This window comes from Parus major, chromosome 4, assembly GCF_001522545.3.
Source record: "Parus major isolate Abel chromosome 4, Parus_major1.1, whole genome shotgun sequence".
NCBI classification, from domain to species: Eukaryota; Metazoa; Chordata; class Aves; order Passeriformes; family Paridae; genus Parus; species Parus major.
This window is the reverse complement of record NC_031771.1, coordinates 58,264,670-58,287,592: the sequence shown is the minus strand read 5'-3', so window position 1 is coordinate 58,287,592 and position 22,923 is coordinate 58,264,670. Positions and strand designations below refer to the sequence as shown.

The window sequence follows — 22,923 nt, the reverse complement described above, 5'->3', positions numbered from 1 at the left end:
GTTTGAATTCATATAAAAAGCATGCTCATAGAATAAATGAAATCTCACAAAAAGGCTCCATTTATTCTGAAAATACATGAACCTGTGTTTGGTCTGTTGTCTTATTCAGCCTCTCCTTTGGCTGTGTGATCTGTGGTCACTCTACTACAGCTTTTCTGTAATATCCACATCTCACTCAAGATAGAGAAATGCAGGTATAATTTATCATAACAGAAGGCTGAGTTTCCAGAGATCAGATCCTGAAGCTGATATTCAAGCAAAATTCCCAAGGTCGATTTTTTTGACTGATCAATGACAGGACTGAATAAAGATTCACCTTAACTAATCTATCTTTCTGTGAACTACTATTAATAAGAAGAGATAGCTCCAAAAAAAAATCTGTGGTAACAATTTTTGACTTTTAGGGAGATTTATGTTTTAATAAATTTACTGTATTTTAAACTTGATAATATGACAAAAAAATAAGAAAGAAAAAAGACTTTTAAAACAAGAAAGAAAGAAAAACTTTAAAGGAGCAGAAAGTTCCTCATTAATGATCAGTTTTTGAAAACAATTTACCAAATGTGTATACATGTAGTATGTTTTGAAATTGGTGTTATGCTCGAGTAACTCAATGTTCTTGTCACTTGATTTCCCAACAAATAGTGTTGATTTGTTTGTAAGGAAAAGAGAGCCTCAATTACGTGCTGATTAAAGTGTGGATTATAGCAAGGCATGATAATGATACTAAAAAGGATGATGAGTCTGGAAAAAGGAGCAGGGTTTTTGTTTAGGGATGCTCCTCTGGACATATCCTGTGAAGGATTTCTTCATGTGTGTGTTAAAGAATAGGGTCTTTGTTTAAACACAGCAGACTGGTCTGAACAGCAAGTGCAGCTCTAAATTGCTTTTTCAAGACAAGATATAGTTTGGTTTGGATGGATCATGGCTGCCCTGGCTGCTGTTATCTGTGACTCGTGCCCTGTGCTCGGCTGGGATCGCTGTTTGTTTAACTTTGGAGCTGTTCAGTCTGCCTCACACCAGGTGCAGCACAGGGCCTGTTGGCTCAAGGAGCCCAACCACTTCAAAGATCTCACAGAGGTTTGCAAAAAAGAACAATAAACAAGATCTGCTTCAAACCTGCACCAGAAAAGCAGTGAGGGGACCAGGCCAATCCTGCTGATTGCTGCACTATGCTAAACACATGTGTCTGCAGGAAGGAGTCCTTTGTAGACTGTCTTGCATTTAATAGGGATTGGTAGTTTTTTAAACAAATTAGCAGAGTTTTAATAGCACTGTAACTACTGTAGGAACAGAGGCAATTGCTCATCTACACATTCAAACCATATGCAGAGTTGAGTGAGAGGCACAAACCATTGCCTTCCCTGTCAGCCTCCTCCCCTCTTTCCTGAGCCTTTCTTCTGTATTAAAGAATTGCTGGAAATAAGTAGCTTTACACAGAAAAGCAGCTTATCGTTATTTCCCTTTTGTGACAGAATTAGAAGATAGTAACTTAATTATTGACTTGTACACTCAGCAGATTTCAGGCTTGGGCAGGACCCAGGACTCAGGGAGCCCAGGACTAATATGGTTTTATAGGTTTGCACAGGAGCAAACTGGGCTTAGAAATGTGGATACAGGCAACTGTCTGTCAGTGGAGACCCACTCAACATACCTTGGTATCAGCACTGGGAGCACTGAAAGCATGTACTAAGGTAATATTTCACTCTTTCTTGAGGTCCTTTTCATACTTGCTGGAAGGTGTGATTCAATGCTTGGGATCTCTAAGAGGCAAGTGCTCTTTCCAATCTCAATTGGTTTCCAGCTGATGTTCTGTTTTCGTCCTGCACATCCAGTGTCACTTGTGAGAGGGCTGGGTTTCGCCTACAGAAATGGTAGCAGTGCTAAGTCCATGTATTATCCATACTGTAGAGTGATATATCTAGGAAAATCTTGTCAGAAAAAGATCCATGTTCTAATACACCAGTTGTTTTCTGATTATTTGTGTGCGCTGAAGCATCACCTTGCTGCTGTGAATCAGAGCAAGCTCCTGGGTGTGATGGCTGTGGTCTGGGCACAGGTGCTGTCAGTGAAAGGAGACCTGGAGCTTCTGTGCTTCGCATCAGGTGTCAAACCTGAAAAGAGTTACTGGGTCTGGTATCAACAGGGTCTCTCTCTCTCTCACATGTGATGCTTCTGATTTCCTGCTCCACTTAGGAGTAGTAAGGTTGACTAAATTTCCATGAAGTAGATTTGTTTAACAGCTGTCTCACAATTTGACTTGAAGCAGCCTCCTGTTTGTGAAACAGTTTGTTGTGAACTTTGAATGATCCATCATAGATGTCATGGAAGGGGCACTGTTGTTTGTCTATGAGTCATTCTTCCAAGGCAAGTCTCCTGTATTGAGTGTTCCTATCATGAAAAGTGAACTAAAGTCAATGGTATTAGCTCCTGGGATCAAATTAAGGGAGGCTACAATGAAACCTTGGCTAATGTTCAAGGACCATGGGAGGGTGGGGGTTTAATGGGTGGTAGTGTTTTCCTAACTTCACTCCCATTGTGAGTATTTTCTAGATTACACTGTTGTGCAAAAAATTTATTTAAGGATTATAAAAAATATTTTCTTGAAAAAAATGCGTATTTTTCTAAGCCCAAGAGGTATCTAGAGATTAGGAAGGCTCAATTGGTAATAAGTGCATTCAAATAATAGTCATTCTTTCCTCAAAAGTACATGTAACCAAGCGTAGAAACACTCAGCATGTTTTTGTTTGCTTGTCTTAACGCAGCAGTGAAACAGAAGTAGCCAATTCCTTGATTCCTCGTGCTCATCCAAGGAGATGTTTATGCCAGCAGTGAACTAATGCATGCAGCACCAAGAACCGGTTAAAATGAACAGCCTGCTGATTTTTAAATACATTACTGGCACTTTGGTTTTTGAATAAATAGCTTGGATCTCACTTCTGTATAAGCTGATCAGAAATGCAAGGAATTTGCAGTAGATAAGGATTTGGCCAAAGAATTTTTTTAGGAGTTTCTCTCTTCCACAGTGCAGTTTATTGTAATGTTAGATGGGCAGAGCAGCATTCCCATGAACTATTCCAACAGGAAATGGTGAAGGAGAAGTTCATTCACATAACACTGCAGAACAGCAGAGCAGTAACACAGGGGTGGGCTGTACAGCCTGGGTGGAGAAGAGGAATTGCACCCTCACCTTGTCTGCAGATGACATGAATCTGAGGGGGCTGCAGCAGGTGCTGAGGTGAGCAGAGCCTCTGTTCAGAGGGACCTGGCCAGGCTGCAGGAATGAATGGTTGACAGACACTTCATGAAATTCAGTGAAGATAAATCCACATTCTTGCACTTGTGACCAAGTAACACTATCCATCAGAACAAAATGGGGAGCACAGCTCTAAGGAAAAGTGCCTGATGATGCTGATGGAAAACAAGCTGAAAATGAGTCAGCAGCTCACGTTCTAAAGGGGTTCTAGGGCAGAACATATCCCTAGAATACCCCTAGGGCAGAACCCACCCAGAAGATGGCACTGGAAACCCTAGAGGCAGCAGTCACAAGTTGCAGGGAAAGAAATGACAATTGGATATGAAGGGAATGTTCCTCACTGGAAAAATAGTGCAGTGAACAGGTTGCCCAAGTGGCTTGGAGGCTCTGCCCTTGAAGGCAGGCAAAACACAGCTGGACAAGGCCTTGAGGAACATGGTCTGTTTTGTCTTTACAGGCTTCATGGTCTTTAAAGTTGCCCCTGCTTTGAAGACCTCTGTAAATCTCTAATTTGCTTAGATTGGTGTATTCTCTGAAGATACAGTATAGTTACAAAATGTGATTATTTGGTGAGTTTGCTGCAATAGCATTTAAAAAAATATAGACAATTTGGTGTGTCTTGAAACTTGTTTTTTGTAATGCAACAGCTAAAATATAAGTGTTCTGGACCAAACTTACCAAACTTCCCCATTTTAGACAACTTAAGTCCTGGGTTTTCAGGACTAAGACATCACCTTTGGATGGTACACATTGGCACATTCCTTACCTGCTGCTTCTCAAAGGAAGTTGGGCTTTCAAATATTTTGAAACCTCTTTTAAGTAGTTGAATACCTTTATCATTTGAGCCAGGGGCTCCTAAAAGCATGAACTTGATACTTTTATCTTAGATTGGATATTGTTTGCCTATCTTCAGTCACAACAGTGTGGTTCAGTATTTGCACATTCAAATTGATAGTTTGTGCCCAGCTGCATAGATTTATATTTTTTTTTCTTCTGCAGTTGCTTTTATCACAGAGTATAAGATTTCTCTTGTGGTCACAGGCTGGTAGTTTTGAAAGTTAGAATCTCCCACTTGGAAACCATGTTTTAGTGTTTTCATTTGATTTCCTTATCTTAATGTGTCTTAGTTTTTTTAGCTGTTTCTTTTGAACATCAAGGCTTAAAAGCATTATGCATTCATGCCTATCAAATGTAGTCGAAAGTAAATTGTTCCACTTTTTGTTTGAGCCTGTTAATTCTTTTTTTTAACTCAGACAATTGCTAAGGAAAAAGTACTCTGGAATGCCAAGTAGCAAACTTTCATTTGCCACCTAGTTCTCTTGTAAACAGAAACGAGAGATTTAAACATGGGTGCGGTCTTATTTGAACAGAGCACTCACTTTAAGTCAAACATGCTTTTTCTCCTGGAACTGCCTGTCTGGATTTGCTTTAGGCATAACATTTTTTCCACTGGTTTTCATTCAGCAATCACCCTGGGTTCCAGCCATTTGGGCTCCAACCATTTTAGGACTTGTTTCCAGTAACTGAGCCTGAATTTTTAAGAGCCCAAGCTCCTGGATGTCATTCATACAAGTAGCATTGTGTGTTCTACCTCCTCTGCAGCTCAGATGGGGAAAAGTAGAGCAAAACTGGAATGCTATGTGTTTTACAGTTTGTAGTTTGGGCCTGGGTTTGAGATTATGGGCTCACTTCACAATAAAGCTCATAACCTGGGGTGAAAAAGTGTGGGTCACTGACTTCAGTAGAACTACTTCACACTGTTTAAGTTGAAAAATACATGTGTGGTGTTCCTCATTCTAGGCATGTGCTTGTGTTGTGATCAGTGATGCATGTTTATATCAGATTTCAAAGCCTTTTACAAAAGGAGCCATTATAAAATGAAAATACGCATTAGAATTGATGTGATATGATGTGAAAAGTAATTTCTGTATGAGTGGAAACACTGTAGGAGTGAACAGAGATTAGATGTGGAACATTTACATTATAGGTGTACTAAAGTCTAAGAAAGGTAACTGAAAAATCTGCTTTAAGAATGAGGTATTTTGTGCCTAAAACAAATGAAATCTTTGAAATTCATTATCTTCTTTATATTTGCATAATTTATTATGGATTCCAAGTTTCAATTTTATTTATAAATTATTTTCTTCATTATACAGAATTCTTTATCAGCCGTCAGCTGGAGGCAGTGACTTATGTTGATAATGAAAAAGCTCATTTGAGTGACAGGATGGTGGCATAGATTATCATCAGAGATGTTCTGTGTGTATGCTATTTAGATAATATATTCATATACCTGAGAGAAATACATCATCCCAGCTTTTTCCAACTTTATGCATGACTCAGCTGGGAAAAATACTGACTATAGAAGGCTTCTACAGAAGGTTTTCTGTGTGCCTTGTGGTATTTCCCAGGAGGTTAGGTTGGAAGTACCCTGCAGTGGTAGTGCTGAGTGGAATGCAGCTTCTCTGTCAGGCTCCTTGGTTCCCTGAAATACTGAAGGAGACACAGGCACAGGTCCAGCAGCCTTGGAGAGGTGCTTGGGGTGATATGGGCACGGGGAAGGGTCTCAGACTCCTTTGCTCACTGCTTCTATTACACTGCTTTCCTTGGGAGCCTTTCTGGGGACCCACATTGCTGTGTGGAGGGGGATCTGGGGCTCCTGCAAAACTTGGCTGCACAAGGGCTCTAATTATCCGTGTTGCCGCTAATTGCCCTTATCTGGGGTAACTGCAGGTGCCTGCTGCCTTATCCTCTGATCAGCAGAGCTGCCCTAGTGATCTTTTGATACCTTTTAAAGTTCATTAGGGTGGCAATTCATGCCATTTATTAACTTGCCCTCCCCAATCACATAATTACTTAATAGTTTAAAATATTTATTGAGCATGAAGCTTAATTAGGCTGTAGATGAGCATAACATTCAATACTCCCTGGGGAATGTGGCACATGGCTAATTACATCTTTGTAATTAGCCATGCAGAAGGCTTAGAAGAAACCTCTGAAAAGCCTGCTGAGCCCCAGCAGTGCAACAGAAAGAGGGGTGAAGAGTGCAACCCTTGTGAAAGCAAAATGAGGATTCAAAAGTTAATAGAAAAAAAATTTCCAGCAAATTTTGATTGGCAATCTGAGAATTTTATTTGGGATAACCTTGAGAGGCATGAGAGAAGGGAGTGGAAGGGCAGTGCAGAAGAGAAAAACTGGAGAGGGGAAGAAGCTATGATTTTCTACGTGTTGAGATACTTCTACAATCCTGAATCTTACTATAGAAAAAGACAGTAATCTCAACAGCCAAGCTTGTACACCAACTTGAAGAGCTAAGGCTTGGTTATTTACATGAATGCTTACCAGTGAATAAACCTTTCTCATTAAATGCCTATTTATTTTGAGTATTTCTCATACTGAAATCTCTGGAGAAGATCCTGTAGCTTTTATTTCTGGATTTGGTGAATCAGAACTTGGAAGTGTTGCAAGGACTTTGAATAAAAATGAATTGACCTAGACAGCTAATTAAAATTACACTCTGTAAAACAGAGTTCACAGTAGTGCCTCAGAGAGACTGGCTGAAAGAGTCACTACAGATTCAAGCAAAGGCAGCTATAGCTCAGCTGCCATTTCCCATGACTTTAGAAAAACAAAAAAGCAAGAGAGACAAACCTGAGGTTTTAAATTCCTCTAGGAACTAGGACCTTGATTTTTCTAGTCTTGAACTCATCACCTCATCACACTCATGCCATCCACTGATTTCTTTCATTGCTTCAGTATTGACTCATGAGGAAACAGGATATCCTCTGAGCTTCCTACCTCAGCAGGTTTTAACCTGAGGACTCCCATCCAGTTACTGCCAAAGCACAGAGATGCTTGTGAAGCACGCCCTGGTCACCATGTACTGCAGGATGGCTGCAGGTGAACTGCAATTTTATCTTCCTGTGACTTATTCATACTAATGCCATGTTCCTAAGTGCTGGTTTTGGCTGGGGTCATTTTCTTCACAGTGGAATGTGTGGGGCTCTGTTTTGCATTTGTCCTGAGCACAGGGTTGATAACAGGGAGGTGTTTTTCTTGTTGCTGAGCAGAACTTAGGCAAATCCAAGGCCTTTTCTGCTTTTCCCCACTCCAGTCTGGCAGAGAAGTTGGAGGTGAATGGGAGACTGGGAGGAGACACAGCCAGGACAGGTGACCCAAACTGACCAAAGGGATATTCCAAACCATGTGACATCATGCTCAGTATATAAAGTGGGGGATAGAAGGAAGGGGGAACGTTTGGAGTTTTTCTTTTCCTAAGTAACTGCTGTGCATGATGGGTCCTGCTGTACTGGAGATGCCTGAGCATCTGCCTGCCCATGGGAAGCAGTGAATTAATTCCTTGTTTTGTTTGGCTTGTGTGTGGGGCTTTTTCTTTCCCTATTAAACTGTCCTTATCTCAACACTTGAGTTTTCCAGCTTTCACCTTTCCAATTCTTTCCCTGATCCCACTGGTGGGGGAGTGAGTGAATGGCTGTGTGGGTTGCCATTGGGGGTGAAACCATGACACTATGTATTAGTTTTGAGCATCTCCAAATTTCCTTAACTAAATTATTCTTGGGGAAAAGAAATATCATTGAATTAAATAAAGATTATAACTCTATTTAGAATTACTACTGGCTTTTTAGCAGACCACAGAAATAGAGACAAGCCCCATTAATTTATAGCAAAAAGCACCACTTCTTTCTGAGATAACACTGTGGAGCAAGTATTTGAATGTGCAATTAATTAGTTTTGTTCTGAGAGAGTAAAAAATGAGGTCATGTCTGTGCTGCTCATTTTCATGTTCGTGTTTCATAGAGGATGAGGATTTTCTGTTCTAGTGGCTGCAATGCAGTGCAGAGGTTTAGCTCAGCCCTTGCTTAGTTCTGTATGTCCTAGTAAAAGGCTCAGATTAATACAATCTTCTCAAAACAACATGATGCCATCGTCCTTTCTATTGTAGCAGTATCACACTTAACTATATCACAAATGCTGATATTCTGATGCTGTGAGGTCCAGTATAGCAGTCATTGTAGTGAAGAATAATTTTAAACTGCTTCTGTTATCTTTTAGCAAGGTTTTTCAGGTAGCATCGTGTTAAAATCATCCTGTAGCTTCCAAAATGACCTCACTTCCGTACAGTGAGTTCAGAGTGTGGGCAGAACAGGACCTTGGGAGGTCCTCTCTACTCTCCTCAATGTCTGCAGTGTGCCCAGCCTTGCTGTTGATGCTGAGCAGAGAAGCAGATTGAGTTAAGCTGCCTTAATATGGCCAAACTGTCACAAAGGGAATTAGGAATCACTTACTAGCACACTGTAAAACACCCAGACTTCCTATGTAAACAAGGCCAACTCTTGTAAAAAAAAGAAATGACTGTTGCTTTTACTAGTAAGTTTGGCCATTCCTTCCTTTAATGGCCCAGTGATGCATTATTAACATAACTGGATATTTTAAGCTGATCCATTATTGAAAAAAGAAAAAGGAATTCATGTTCTTGGCCTTGTATAGCATAGCTTCACACATATTCCTTCATACCTCAAGATGAATATCTTCATACTCCCTGCTCCTAGTTTTCAATTTCCCTTCTTTTATTTGACTAATGAGAGAAGGTAATACTTCAGTTAAGACAAATTAATATTCCAACAGCTGAGAAGAAAGATGAATCAGTCCAGGATTTCTTACTGGTTCATTTTTTATGCATTTAGGTTTGGGGACAGCTCTAGGTTTTAAAGCTATGAGGAATGCTGTTAGCAAAGTCCCAACCATACTGCAGGGCAAATTTAGCATCACAGATATATAGAAAAGTGTGACCATAAACTTGTCACACTGGTGTATTCCTCTGGTGTTTAGACCCTTCAAATATTTGTAGATATTATCATATTTTACCTTAGTCATCATTTGGCTGAGCTTAGACATACTTAGGCCTTTTAGTCTTTCCTCATAAATCAAACTGCAACCCATGATTACTTCCATTGCTTTTATCTGAAGCTTTGCCAATTTGATGACATCTTTCTAGGACCAAGGTTTTATTCCAAATTTGAAGACAGAACTGAAGTCATTGCTGCTTCTAGAGTCAGTCCCAAATATAGAGCCGATGGTGCTTAAGAATGATACAGTGAAAGCTTCTAAGATGAAGAGACAATAGCAGGAAATAAATATGTTACACTGGGGACAGACTGGCCTTCTCAGAAAGAGTTCAGACCAAAGGGAAAATGTTCCCTTCTACCAGAATTATTTTTGCATGTGGATAAAGCATTGATGGAGTAAGAAACTGCTAATATAGAAGTCAGTGTGTTAGTCCTTGAGATGGCATATGTGGAAGAAAATTAAAAGCAAAGAAACTCTCTAATTGAATGGATGTGGAAATAAGTGAGCTTATGCTTCCCCCATCTCAGTCACTTTCACACTGGGCTGGAAACTAACAATTGCTTTCTGACCAGGCAGCACCAAATGAGACCTTTTGGGAGGAGGAAAAAAATGGTGCTGTTATAAAACAAAACTTAGGTGTAAGAAATAGAAAATGAGTGTATGCAAAGAATGAAGGTGGTGTCATCTGGGCACAGGCAGAGGAGCACAGTGCACAGCTAATTCGTTCTGGCTTGGATAGCTGTATGTGGATCAAAAGCTCACTAAGCCTGAGGGCAAAGCAAAAGGATAAATGGCAAAGTACAGCATTGGAGAGGGAAGGGGGAATTGCCCAGATTGTACTGAGATGGGTGGCAAGCTTCGTTAGGAGGGGAAGATGTAGCAAATGTTTGGCACCCTGGAGGAAAGGGGTGATTTAGAGCTCATTGGGTTTTCCTCCATTGACCTTCAGTACTGGAACAGATCTGATGGGCTCCTAATACATGGTGTAAATTGCCTCAGGAAAAGAAAAATAGTGAAAACATAGTCCTTTTAAAGTTTTATGTAATTTTCTATGGTTTTGGAAGATTGGCAAGGTAGCTTTACCTGTAAAGTTATCTAGGCTTTCTCATTTTCTCTTTGAGTAAGAACTACAGTTTGCCACTGCTTTCTCCTGAGTGAAATGTCTCAAGTCTTATCCACAATCTAGAAAGTAAAATAAAATAAAAGATTGCACACTTTGCTCATCCAGACTTCTTTTTCAACCCTACAGCCTACAGACATGTCCTTTGCTGTGGGAAGTTGCTAAAGTTAAACTTACTGGCATTTGTCCACTGGATTACCAGGAAAATATTCTTAAAAAACCAATGCAGAGAGAAGTTATATTTTCTTTCTGAACCCAATAGAATTAAATTCTGTCAGTGAGAGATTGTTTCTAAAATACGTTGTCAGATGTTGCTCTGATTTTCATGCAAAAAATTATCTCTTTTGCTAAATATTCATGGTGTGTTTGTTCCATGCTATGAGCAGCGCTCATGGTGGGTTGCTGTCATTTGTCAAATGAAAAGTGAAGGCTCAATTCCAAGATCTTGGTCACTGTTGTTTTGAATATGTGGAATCTCAAGGGGAAAAAACCCCAAGGCTGGCTGTCCTTAAAAAACAAGGACCCATGATAATCATTCAAAGTTATTATATATAATGACTTCTTACAAACAATTTCTTTAGTTTTCTTGAGTAAATGGCATTACAAAGATGAAGTCTTTGTTAGTAAATGGAAAGTGAAATTTTACTTCGAAATTTGTTCACATATTTATTTTTTTTGTCTTTTCTGTGTGGATACTAATAGTTGCTAGGGACCTGTTAACCTACCTAAAGCCAATTCTTAATGGTAGATTTCTTCCCTTTTTCTCTTTTTTTTTTTTTTTTTTTTTTTTTTAATATTAAAGCATGAAAACATCAAATAGAAGCATATTTCTTGATATTTAAAAACCCCATACTTTATCCAGCCTTAACCTCTGACTAGAGTCCCTCCCCATGGATAAGCACATTTCAGATTTCAGAATTTAGCAGTAGGCTTTCTCCTTTGTTACAAGGTTACTATTAGTGGACCCATGTGGTGTCCACTTCTCTCATTAAACTTCAAGGCAAAACAAATCCAACTGTAAAATTACATTGTTATCAATCTCTTTAAAGTTCTGGAATAACTTAAATTTGTCTCAGTGTGCTCTGTCATCAGACACCCTGCATAAACATACTTTTTCCCAAAAAACATAGTTTCTGCTCAGTTAGAACTTTATAGAAAAGATTACTTTTTTCAAGTTATTACTGCCATCAATAATTTCATTTCCCAACTACTCTGAGCTCATTTGGTTTCAGTGCAGCCTTTTCCAGAAACAATTCTGGAATTTAAGTGCAAACCCTAATGCATTGTTTTGTGGTGTGTTTTAAAACTTAGGGCAGAAATATTCCTGTGCACAGACAAGCTTAATGATATCTTCTGTATTTTCATTTTCAAGAGGCATTTGTCCCCTGAAGAGTTCCAGGAAGTCTTCAAAATGAGTATTGAGGAATTTGATCGTCTGGCACTTTGGAAGCGGAATGACCTGAAGAAAAAGGCCCTGCTTTTCTAAACCCTCCTGGATAAAATATGTGCTTAATCAAAACAAAAATAGTCTTGCCAGAACTATCACATGCACTTGCTGTTGAACCATTGTCCAGCTTCATTGTGTTAGTATGTGTCGGGGAAACAAGACAGATTAGATGGTAATGTGTTGGGATACAGAGAATTTGCTAATCTTGCATTTCCAGCTGGTTTTGTCAGTAACTCCTGGTCCTACCCAGTTTACAATGTGCAAAAAAATCTAGCTTTAAATTTATTGTTGCTTGCATTTGTTGCTTGATGCAAATGGAAATTCTGATAGGAAGAGAAAAAAGTGTAGCTGTACACAGGAAATGCATCCAACATTTTGTTCCATTCAGTTTTATAACACAATTTTTACAAAATCAAGTAAGTAATTGTTATAGAAATTTTCCAGCTGGGGATCAGATGCTACTAAAAATATGGTAGAAGCCAAAGAAAAGCATATCCGCAAGCAATTGTTGCAATCGTTTATCTGTGGTACTTTTTAAGAATGAAAGCAGAAATATGGAAGCACCTTAATTCTACTTCTTATATTTAAACACAGCGTACTCTTTAAAAGATCATATTTGTCTAGAAGGTAACTAGCTATCTTTAATTACAACATCAGAGTTTTTATTTTATTAAGAATATATTGTGACATAAAACAGTTATAATTACTAAAATGTATACAGACCTACTAAGATTTAGTCCCATTCATCAGGAAAACTGAAGCCTTATACAAAACTGGTTTAAGAGTGTATTGTGCCAGTTGACTGTGTTTTCCTACTAGTTTGGGGTGTTTGAAGAATGGTTTTTTTACATTTCATGCTGATAAAATACCATGTAATCTTAATTACTATGTAGATAGATACATCTATCTATAAAAGAATTATTTTCATTAATATATGTCCTAAGTGAAGGCATTCTTACTTTCTCAACTTTCCAGCTTTACACAGTAAGCCATGAGAGCTGTGATGGCATTTGGTAAGTGTGGAAATGGAACAGTTCAGCATAAAATGTAACAAAAAAAGCTTGGTGTGCTCTATCAATAATACAGACAATTAGAATCAAATACATAAAACCCTCATGCATTTCTATTTGCATGTTTCTGTACAAATCAATTTGAAAAAAAAACAACTATGTGATACTGGTGCAGTACCTTGAAACTATCTTAAATAACAAGTAAAGCTAACAAAATCTAAGCATTTAAGTGTTAGACCTTAATATCTCTTCCAGCTGAAAGACTGTATTAAATTTAATAGTTTCATTTGGTCAGAGGTATGGTTGCTGACAAAGAATGTTTTAAAGTGAGTTGCTAGTTTTGTGTGATACTAAATGAGCATTACAAAAAGTACATTTTTCAGCCATGTGTCAGTATTCTGCATTTTTATGGCCTTGGATGTTTGTACTCACCTCCTACTTCACTGTCTTTTTGCATTTCCTTAAGGTAACTGGTTAATATATGCACTACAACACACTATTTCAACTGACCCAGCATTGGAAAAATCATAGCATTGAACATGCCTTCTTCCAACTAACTTTCAAAGTCCATGCTGTTGGAAATAAATATTTTCTCATGACCTAAATGTTTTGTCTGATGATACAAATGTTTAAAAAAATTCATTAAAACAAAGACGTAACTCAATGACTTTGCTAATGTGTGTTTAATTTTTTATATCATATTGCTGCTCTGGATAGGGTCTTCCCATGATATTAATGTAAATAGTATCTCCTTTGCATTAAATTTGCTCACTGAGGAAAGCACTGAGTGTACCTCTGAATGTCAAGTTACTGTAAAGTTGGTCTTGATTTAAACAATCCATTGAGCAACTGTCACATCTCACCAAGCAAAAGTTGCTTCCCTGGTGATGTACAGAACCATCAGCCTGAGTAGAGAACCCTTAGGCAGTTTCAAATGAGAATCCTGATCACATGTAGACCACATCCATAATGTTCTTCAACCTCAGAGTAGTGTTATGTCACATGTTTGTGTTATTTCACAAAATAACACAACCTCTTGTGTTATTTTGTGAAAACTGGCAGCCCATTGAAATGTGCCAATCCTAAATGTGACCAGCAGGGTCCATTGCAACTACAAAAACCTAAACCCAGGGGAACAATTGGCTGGAGAGCTATTGTGAAGAAGTTGGATGGTGGTGGTGACCACTCTTCTCATCCATGCACTCCTGGGACATCACATTGATTACAGGCATCTTCTCAGTGAATAAGGAAATCACAGGTTGATCAAAGAAATCCATGTATCAGTGCCGATCAGGTTCAATATGGATTTTCATAAATAATTTGAAAATTTCTTAGCCACAACAGCTTTTGTACCAGTATAGGATTCAACCTATGCTGTTAAGGAAAAAGAGCATTACTGAGCACCACAGGCACTCAAGAGCTCTATGCTGCTCTACTGTTCTGTGCACCAGCGAAGTGTGGCTGATGACAAGTGAGGGTGGTGAGCTCATGTGGGCTGTTTGACCCGTTTACACTGTCTTGAGACAGTTTATCTGTTATAATGCCAGGCCTTTAAAGTGTCTCTTGGAGGTCCTCGTCCTACCTGAGCTAAATTAGGAACAACTCTCATTTTAAATACCCCATCTAGACTTTCTAGCTGACAAGCATCAGTTCTTCTCACAATGCCCAACTCTGTGAGGAGTTGTACCCCTTCTTCTTTCTGTATTTGCTGGCAAATTCCTTCCTCACTCTGTGCTTCCTTTTATGGTCAGTGAAGAGAAGAAAAGCTCTTTATTCACATCCTGACGTTCCAAATGTGAGATGAATTGCCCCTATCATATTCCTGTCCACAGAATATAAAGAAAGGCAATCCCTCTGCAGAAGTACACATTGCAGGCTATCTAACCTTGGATGAAATTAATTCTATTCCTACAGTCTACTGGGGGAAATAAGCCAGTTTTTACCAAGTTGGTGGAATACCAGTCTTGAAACCACCAGCAGTTCCTAGACCATGTTACCAAATCACTTTCAAGCAATCAGGAAACTACTTTGAGTTGCACAGATCTCACAAAACTCCCTAACACAGTAATTTTTTATGCACATTATACTATTCACTAAACAGGCATGCATTCAATGCCAAACACACAAAAATGTTTTAGAAGACAGTCAGTTTATCAACTTACGTTCCTACTACCAGCCAAAACCAAAAAGGAATTTTGGCTTCCATACACAAAACCTTTGCTGACTTTAGATGAACAAGTAGTCTTGTGTGTCCTTACTTCATTTCCATGAAAGTTTGAAATGGTCTGTAGATGTCTGTTCTGTGCAAAGGTGGCACAGCTTGGTAAGATGTTCATTTTTCCACATGATACGTGCCAATGTATTATATATACTCTATATACTGTATATACTCTGTATTTAAAGCATCTACTGTCTTATGGTGCAGTGACCTATTCAGTTTGCTCTCTTGTCTAACTAAATTCACATTTACAGTATGATATTGTGTGCTGGATTGGGCACCAGCCAAATATACCAGTGTAAAAGGGCCATAAAGTGAGTAGCATTGTAATTTACTTTACTGCTAAGTTGTCTGTATATCACCTAAACTCCATAAACCAGACCATGGTATACCAGAGAAAACAAGATTTCTGTTTCTAAAATCTATCATGTTTTCCCTGTTTAAAAATTGCAGATTGGAATTTCAGTCATGTAGTTTTCTTTCAGGAACTTTAAGCGTCTAATTAAATGTGGATAGACTGACATGTGCATAGTAAATATTCAGGTTTATTTTAATAGGGTTCCATATGCTAATCTTATATAGTATTATGAAATGGGAAAGGCATTCAGAGTAATGAGATAAGACTTTGCCAGAATGTTCCATCTGATAGTGTGGTCTGGTGTTGGCAGTAAAAAACTGAATCTCCACAAATCATAGGCTGTTTTTCAGATAATGCTCTTTAGAGTTACTAAGTTACTGTTCTGTAGTCTTGTTTTCAAGGACATGCTGCCTTTCAGGAATTTTATAAGTATGGATGTGGCTGTGCAGCTCAAAAGGATCAATACAGCTCTTGGAGAAACTTATTTTGATATGTATACAAAAAGCAGGGGAATTCTGTCAGAGATTTCATTTTCATTCTTGGATCTGAGCTGTATGTGTCAGCTGCTCATGTCAACCCTATGTATGACCTAATTCTCACCTCATGTATTTTAAAGAAGACATGTCTCAAACTCAGCAATGAAAGAGCCAGCATTTCATCGTCACAGTCTTTGAGACAAAGGAATATGTGGGACTTTGTGGTTGCTGAAGGAATATCTGACCAACAATTCCAGATAGGAAACCAGGCTTGCCAGGTTACCATTACAGCTGTCTGAGAAGGCTGGACAATTTTGTCTGACCTTCTGCTATTTCTTTTCCTCGTGGTTCAGGGGAGAACTCTGAAACCTGTAATTGCAGAAAAAAGAAAGTACATAATTGTGAGACAGTACCTGGAATCTAATAATTAATAATCTAATAAAGCTTCGAGACAAGGCTAATTTTACATGGGCAAAAAAGATATAATTCAGACCAAGAGAGATGCCTGGTCTTACAGTACACATTTTGATTTTGAGGAGCCATCTATTTTACATTTCCCAAGTGTGACCAAGACAGACCAATTATTTTACTAACCTTTTCACATACCTGCAGGAAAATGCTGTTCTGTTATTTGCAGAAGAACTAGATGAGATCCCAGGCACTTCTGTCTGGCACTCAACTCTGGTGCATGAGCTTCAGAGCATCCTTATAGTCTCCTGCCCCTTTTATTTCTGTGTGAGGGAAATGACAGGGTCATTTTATAATCTTCCTAAGACCTCAAGTGACCTTTGACCAATGTGATTACTTGATAGGTAGCCAGTTGTGGCTACCATTTTTCATATATCTTGAGTATCTGAAAAAAAAAAAGATGACATTAATATCACAGTGACAGATGTGACTCTCTTGTACATGTAAATTTACACTGGAGGCTTGCATCCCTTCATATCCAAGCTGCCTCTGAGGTATGGCTAAATCCTTAAAGGCTCATAAGAGGTGCTGCCTCAGGCTTTTTGAGCCTTTGTATCCTTTCTCACCTTTTCTAGTGGAAAAGGTGGTACTCAGCAAAAGTGCATGGCCATGACGAGCAAGACCTCAGTATTTTAACTCCCAGGTAATAAAGCATCCACAGCAAATTGCAGTTTGTTGTGTTGTTGCAACAGGTTGTTACTCCCTTCTCATAACTACCATCTCTGCGAGTTACAGCTCAGAGAAGTTAGTTATAAATGCTGCTGCTTTTCATGATTTAGGAAGTTTTCTCCCTTCCCCTCAGTGTTTGACAGCTGTGCACAGAGGTACGTGTAAGTAGGTAATGTTTGTAATGCTTGGACAGGCGTCTGCAGCACCCAAGCACTTGGGACCAGCCTGTCCCTCCCTGCCAGTCTGGACAAGCAGCAGCTCCAGAGTGATCCGGAGAAAACCAAAACCAGGCAAAAGCAACATGTCCCACGCAGGTAAATGTATCACAATTTGGACATTAGTGTTCCAGTTATTACTATTTATTCACCTTCTGTTACAAGTCTGGATACCGTTGATTTCTGGTTTTGAATCTGGTCACATTTGTGTCACAGATGATTTGCTGTTGACCTGTTTTTTCCATTTGCTATGATACAATCCTTTAATAAAACCCCCAACCCAACAAAAAAACTGCAATGTTTTTTATTTCTTTCAAGATTAAAACCTTTCTTTGCCCTTGGTAGTTCTCCTGCAAATTCCTCTCAGCCCATTGTACCTTGTGCTCAGGAATGGCCTGACAAAATAAAGGTTTCCTCTTTGCTGTGTTATGTCAAGCACTATAACTTTTCCTTTATTTTTCTCATGTTTTTTGTTTTGTTTTGTTTTGTTTTGTTTTGTTTTTGTGGTGGGGGACAGGTGGGGAAGAAGAAACCTAAGCAGTTCTTTGGCGTTTTTTATTGCAAATCTACATCATGCTGACGCCTTGCTTGACCTAACCTCACTCTTGAGAATTGCTGGGTTTTTTTCCATTGAAGTGGACATGATTCTGAACTCTGACATGAGTCATTATTATTTCTCACACTACTACTATAAATTTTTTTCTATTAACTGATAATTAAGAAGGCACCATGATTGATAGCAAATTAAACAACTGAGGTTGTTAATGGTCTGTCTGAACTTCCTTTCAGTTTTCTGACCTGGAATAATTCACTTGAGGAACAGGGTTAAAACTCTTCATGTCACTTGACAATTTTGCTAGTCAGACTTTTAAAAAAAATTCTCTCAAGTTATGGATGTGAAGAATAAACAATTTGCGCTTCCCATTTTTTCCCAATTTTATACTAGACATTTTTCATCTGACAATTAGTTTTTGACAGATGGAAGTGCCAGAAGGACATGAGATGCGGTATAAGGATTAAATTCCTCAAGTTGCTTTTTTTTTGTCTTAATCCCTGTTTTGAGTATGACAAGTGATTATTTTTATAGTGCAATAGAAACAATATAATAATCAAAGACAACTGAAATAATTTACTCCATTTTAAATGGCACAGGAGACAATATAAATACAGAATAGGGGCTAAAATTCATCTTTAAATAAGATTCCTTTTTTGGCCCAATGTTGCTTGAATTCAAAGAAAGCAGGAGCAAGGAGTCAAGACTTAGAGGATATCTTCTCCTATTGTATTCAACTTTAATATGAAATTTAAATTCATAAGAAGTAAAATTACAAGAATAGAATTTTTTTTTTCAAGTTAGCAATACCCAAAGGCAGAGCTACTTTTCAGTGATTCTGAGGGTTTAATATGCATTTAATAAAAGGATGTTAGCATAGTATTTTGAAAATGTCAGTAACTAAATGCCAATCCCACTGAAATCACTGGCATTCATACCTGCACCAGAGCACAAAGGTCAGGTTTTACAGAATTTCTTCCAAGACTGAAATGAGAAGAAAGGATTGTTTGCTTATGTTTAGTTCAAACAGGAGAATATAAGTGGAAAGTAACTATTTTTACCTGCACATTAGGATTCTGTAAAACGTATTTTATCCTTTTTTATATATTCCCTCTGCCCTAATTCAAGATCAAGAACCTTATTTAAGGTATTTACATCTCTGTGAATTTGCTTGCAGATAGTTTGGTTACACAGACAACCTGTGGAGAGTAAGGAGAGGCCTGTACATTATAGAAAAGCAGCATAATCCCTCTTGAAGTTTCTAATGCATACTTTTTCAAATTTGCTTTTTGCACAAAGGTAAATGGCATTTTTTCTGTGTAAGTCCTTTTGGGGCATATATGTACTCAGCACTGTAAGGTTCCTGAAGCAAGTTGTTCAAGTGTATCTAAATTATAATTAACTTTCCCCCCAGTGGACCTGGAAATTAATGTGGGACCCAGGATGAAGCAACTCATGATACTCTTTTAAAAAATCCAAAACAATGCTGAGTATTAGACTCTTAATAACAATAGATTCTGCTGTAACAGGATCACAGTATACAATAAGAAAGGGAAAAAAACCCTATATTTATCAAGAGCTTTTTTTCTATTTGTAAAATACATTTATTCCTAGTCTGTAAATGCCTTGAGTGTCTGAGAAAACTGCAGAAATAGTGATGTGTTCTGTACTGAGAAATTTCAGTTTCAAAGTAACAGAAAAAGATTTCCATTCTGAAAATCCTTAACTTGCCTCCTGCGTTTGAAATCCTGCCATCAATATGTTTTACTGAAGAGAGTGGCAGTTGCTGTAATGTCACTCCATCTCCTGACAGCCCAGATTGCACAGTATTTTTGCCTGCTTTTCACTCCCTGGGAGCATCCATCCCCCCCTGGCAGCAGGAGCAGGGGACACATCAGGAGGCAGCTGCAGCAAGGCTTGCTCCAGGGAGCCTCACTGCTGTCACAGGGCACTCTGGGGTCTCACATGAAGTCAACATTTTGCCAATTCTAGGCTTTTTTTGTCTGCTCAACCCTCCCTTCCAAAGAAAGGAAAGAAACAATCCAAAGAGGCAAATTGTTTTACAGTCTTTCCCATACCAAGTATCAAGAACATACAGGCTTTTCCTTACAGCTATGATTTCACTTTAAATTACTGAAAAAAAGGAACATAATCTTGTACAGGCACTTTGAAAGGTCTTACTGAAAAGTATTGAGCAGACTTTCAGGGAATATCAGTCATCACTTATAGCATCCAATAGGTTTTCTTACACTTGTTTTCTCAATAGGTTGTTGCTGAATTTTTGGGGCCTCTTAAACTAGTGAGTTGTCAGGTTATGGACCCAGTCCAAGGCAGATTTGAAGTGGAATTGAGTGTATCTTTAAAAACTGACCCATACTTCTAAATGCCTCAAGTACTGTTTTCCTGCCTTTTTACATTACTTAAGTGAGCCAAATCCAAATTGCTTGGAGTACCTTACAGGACATAAATCACAACAAATGGTTGGAGATTTTTTTTCTCATGCCTGTGTTTCTCAGATTTCATCCAATGTTGATTTTCCAAGAGAAAAAAAAATATCTTAAACTATGCATAAATAACTCTTTTAAGCACATCCTAAAGATAATAAATGTGGTCTGTCATTGTCATGACTTTTCTGTTTCAACACACTACAGATTATCTGATGGTTAAAGTCCCAGTCTTGTAAACAACTCTATTTGGATACCTTACTGCTGAGACTACTTGATTATTTTATTTTTCTTTGCTCTGATTATTTTCTTTTCTTCTGTGATAACTAGTGCTAAGAAGATTACAGGAAGATAAGGGATCCCTATGACTAAGCTTCACCAAGTCCTGCATAAAGCTTGTGAAGATTATTTCTACAGTAATGAAGTTAGCCTCGATAGAGTGGAACTGTATAGTGAAATATTGGGAATAAAGACAGTTTGGAACGCTGTGTGAATATTTGGTTAATTAAAGTTAAAAAAGTGCTTTTTAAGACTGGAGGACATGTATTTCAAATAGAGACATTTACACAGATTTGCTTTCTGCTACTTTGTGTTAAAAGATGATTAGTTTAAAAAGTTTATTGGGTGCAAAGTATGACGTAGAGTTAATGTGGGCCACAGATTTCCTATTAATGCTGTGACTTCAGTTTCCGTGCAAGCAATTCCTTAGGAATCACTTGATTTATTTTTGGTGATATTGTGTTCTAGGTGAATTATATGCTGTTCTTTTCAATTCTATAAAATAGAATTTGCATTTAAGTAGTGTCATTAAAGATTCATGGGAAAGAAATTCAATGAATCACTAAGTCGTATTTTGCAGCTGGAGTACCTTATGGAATGCATATGTACAAACTAAAAAGTGGGGGAGTAATGCCATTTTGAAGTGTAGCATTGTGAAAACAAAGATTTCAAATAAGAAAAAAGTCCTTTTGAGCCTTTCAGCCTGAGAGAGAGTATGTCCATGAAGAACAGCTTGTGCTGTCTGATGATTGTCTTCATGATACATGGCCCATTATTTAGTCCCTATGGAGTTACCACCACAAGACATTAAGTCTTTTCCAATCTCTCCAACAGCCTAAGGACAAACCCTCAAGTTATCTCACTTTCATATCTGACAGAGGGCATAAAGTGCTTATTATCTTGCTGGTCTTGTGATGGCTCTCTCATCTGTTTCTCTGCTGATCAGCTTCCTAACTTCTTCAGAACATTTCTGTGGAGGAAATACTCTGAAGTGTTGCTAGAACCAAGTGCCCTGTTTATAGCCCACAACATGTCATAGGGCAGGCAGAGACTGAAGTGTTCCTTAATGTGATGTGTGCATTAAAATGAAAAAAAAACCAAACGAGAGGCAGTAAAGCCAGCAAATCCTGGAAGTGCTCACTGCAAGCATACAAATCAGTGGTGCTGTGCAGATTACACTGCTTGTGCCACAGCAGCCAAGGGCTGTGCTTTTACAGCAAAGTACTGGATTGTTCTCCCTAGAGATCATATTTTACAGGTCATGATACAAATTAAGTAGCTCGAAGAGAGCAATAGCTGCAAGCAATTGAACCGTGGAGAAGAGGAGCTATGGTTTAATTTTTTCAAGTCCAGCTAAGCACTTTACTATTGCCTGAAAAATCACTACTTCTAAGTACTCCAAAGCACTCCCCACCAACTCCCAACAAGCAGAATACAAAAAGGCAGGTAGGAGCAGGCTGCAGCTGTAATAGCTCATCCAGTAGGCAAGTTCTTCCCTGCCCATACCCAAAGGCATACAAGAAAGAGAACAGCTGAAAGTGAGATTTTAGGCTAAGTAGTATTTGTTGAAAAGGTTGGGCTGTGAATTCAGCTCTCCTGTTTCAGGCTACAGAGATCTCATGCATATCCTAAGTGGCCACACAGTGTACATGCTGACTAAATAGAATCTTCCCTGGTCAAACCTGTTACATTTGGTATCCCCTTTTTGGAATGACTGAGGATGATGAAACAGAACAGAAAAGCACATTAAACCTGGCCAGAACAAACCAAATTTTATTAATCAAAATTTAAGGTGCTTAATAAGTCACGTACTCTATGCATGGTACAAAGTAAGCTGCAAGCTTGTACAGAATTATGCACTTGCATGTCCCATGTTCCCAAAATATTTCTCACAAGAGCACTCTTGTGCATCCAGCTGTCAGAGCTGAAGTCAAAGGAATTCTGACACCCAGCTGGACTAAAGACAAAGTTGCCTTAACTATTGTTAACTATTATTAACTATTGTCCTTTAGTGACATTCTTCTGTGACCACAGATTTCCAATTTCTGTATGGACAGGGAGGAAAATTAATTTCTCACAGCTGTAACATGTTTACCCGGGTTGCCCCTATGCAAGCTTGCCCTGGTTCAGCAATTTTCTTACAAACTGAAGCCTGCATGTTTAATCAATATAAACCTTAGTCTCATCTTGATTTAGATCTGGCTTGTATCAAGCTAAACTAAGATGATGGGACCAGGTGTTAAATCTGTATTTGGTCAGTGCATGATTTTATACCGTTTCAACCAAAGAAGTTAAATTTTAGATAAATGCAGACATGCTCATTATCCATGTAATGCCCCAAATCCATGTTATTCCCCCACTGCTCAGTGCCCAGGTCACAGCATCTCCTGGGCAGGAATGGGGAGGGCATGGGCTGCACTGAGGCTCTCGCTGTGATAACGCAGTACTCCAGCATTTACTCGGGGGACAAGCCCGCGACTCCAGGGAGGCTTTACTCTGGGGCAAGAAGCCCAGGCTTGGTCTGCCAGCATCTGCCTCGCAG

At 38.6% G+C, this 22,923-nt stretch overlaps 1 protein-coding gene across 14 annotated transcripts in view; it reads left to right on the top strand.

The window, feature by feature from the left end:
* Nucleotides 1-13,365, top strand: part of ABLIM2 (actin binding LIM protein family member 2) — a 129,112-nt gene extending 115,747 nt beyond the window's left edge. For all 14 annotated transcript variants that reach the window (XM_015625244.1, XM_015625246.1, XM_015625250.1 and 11 more), the window contains one exon: nt 11,617-13,365. In XM_015625244.1, the coding sequence (XP_015480730.1) occupies nt 11,617-11,730 (114 nt within the window). In that variant the 3' untranslated portion in view covers nt 11,731-13,365. The remainder of the gene's footprint in view (nt 1-11,616) is intronic.
* Nucleotides 13,366-22,923: the final 9,558 nt, after the last annotated feature.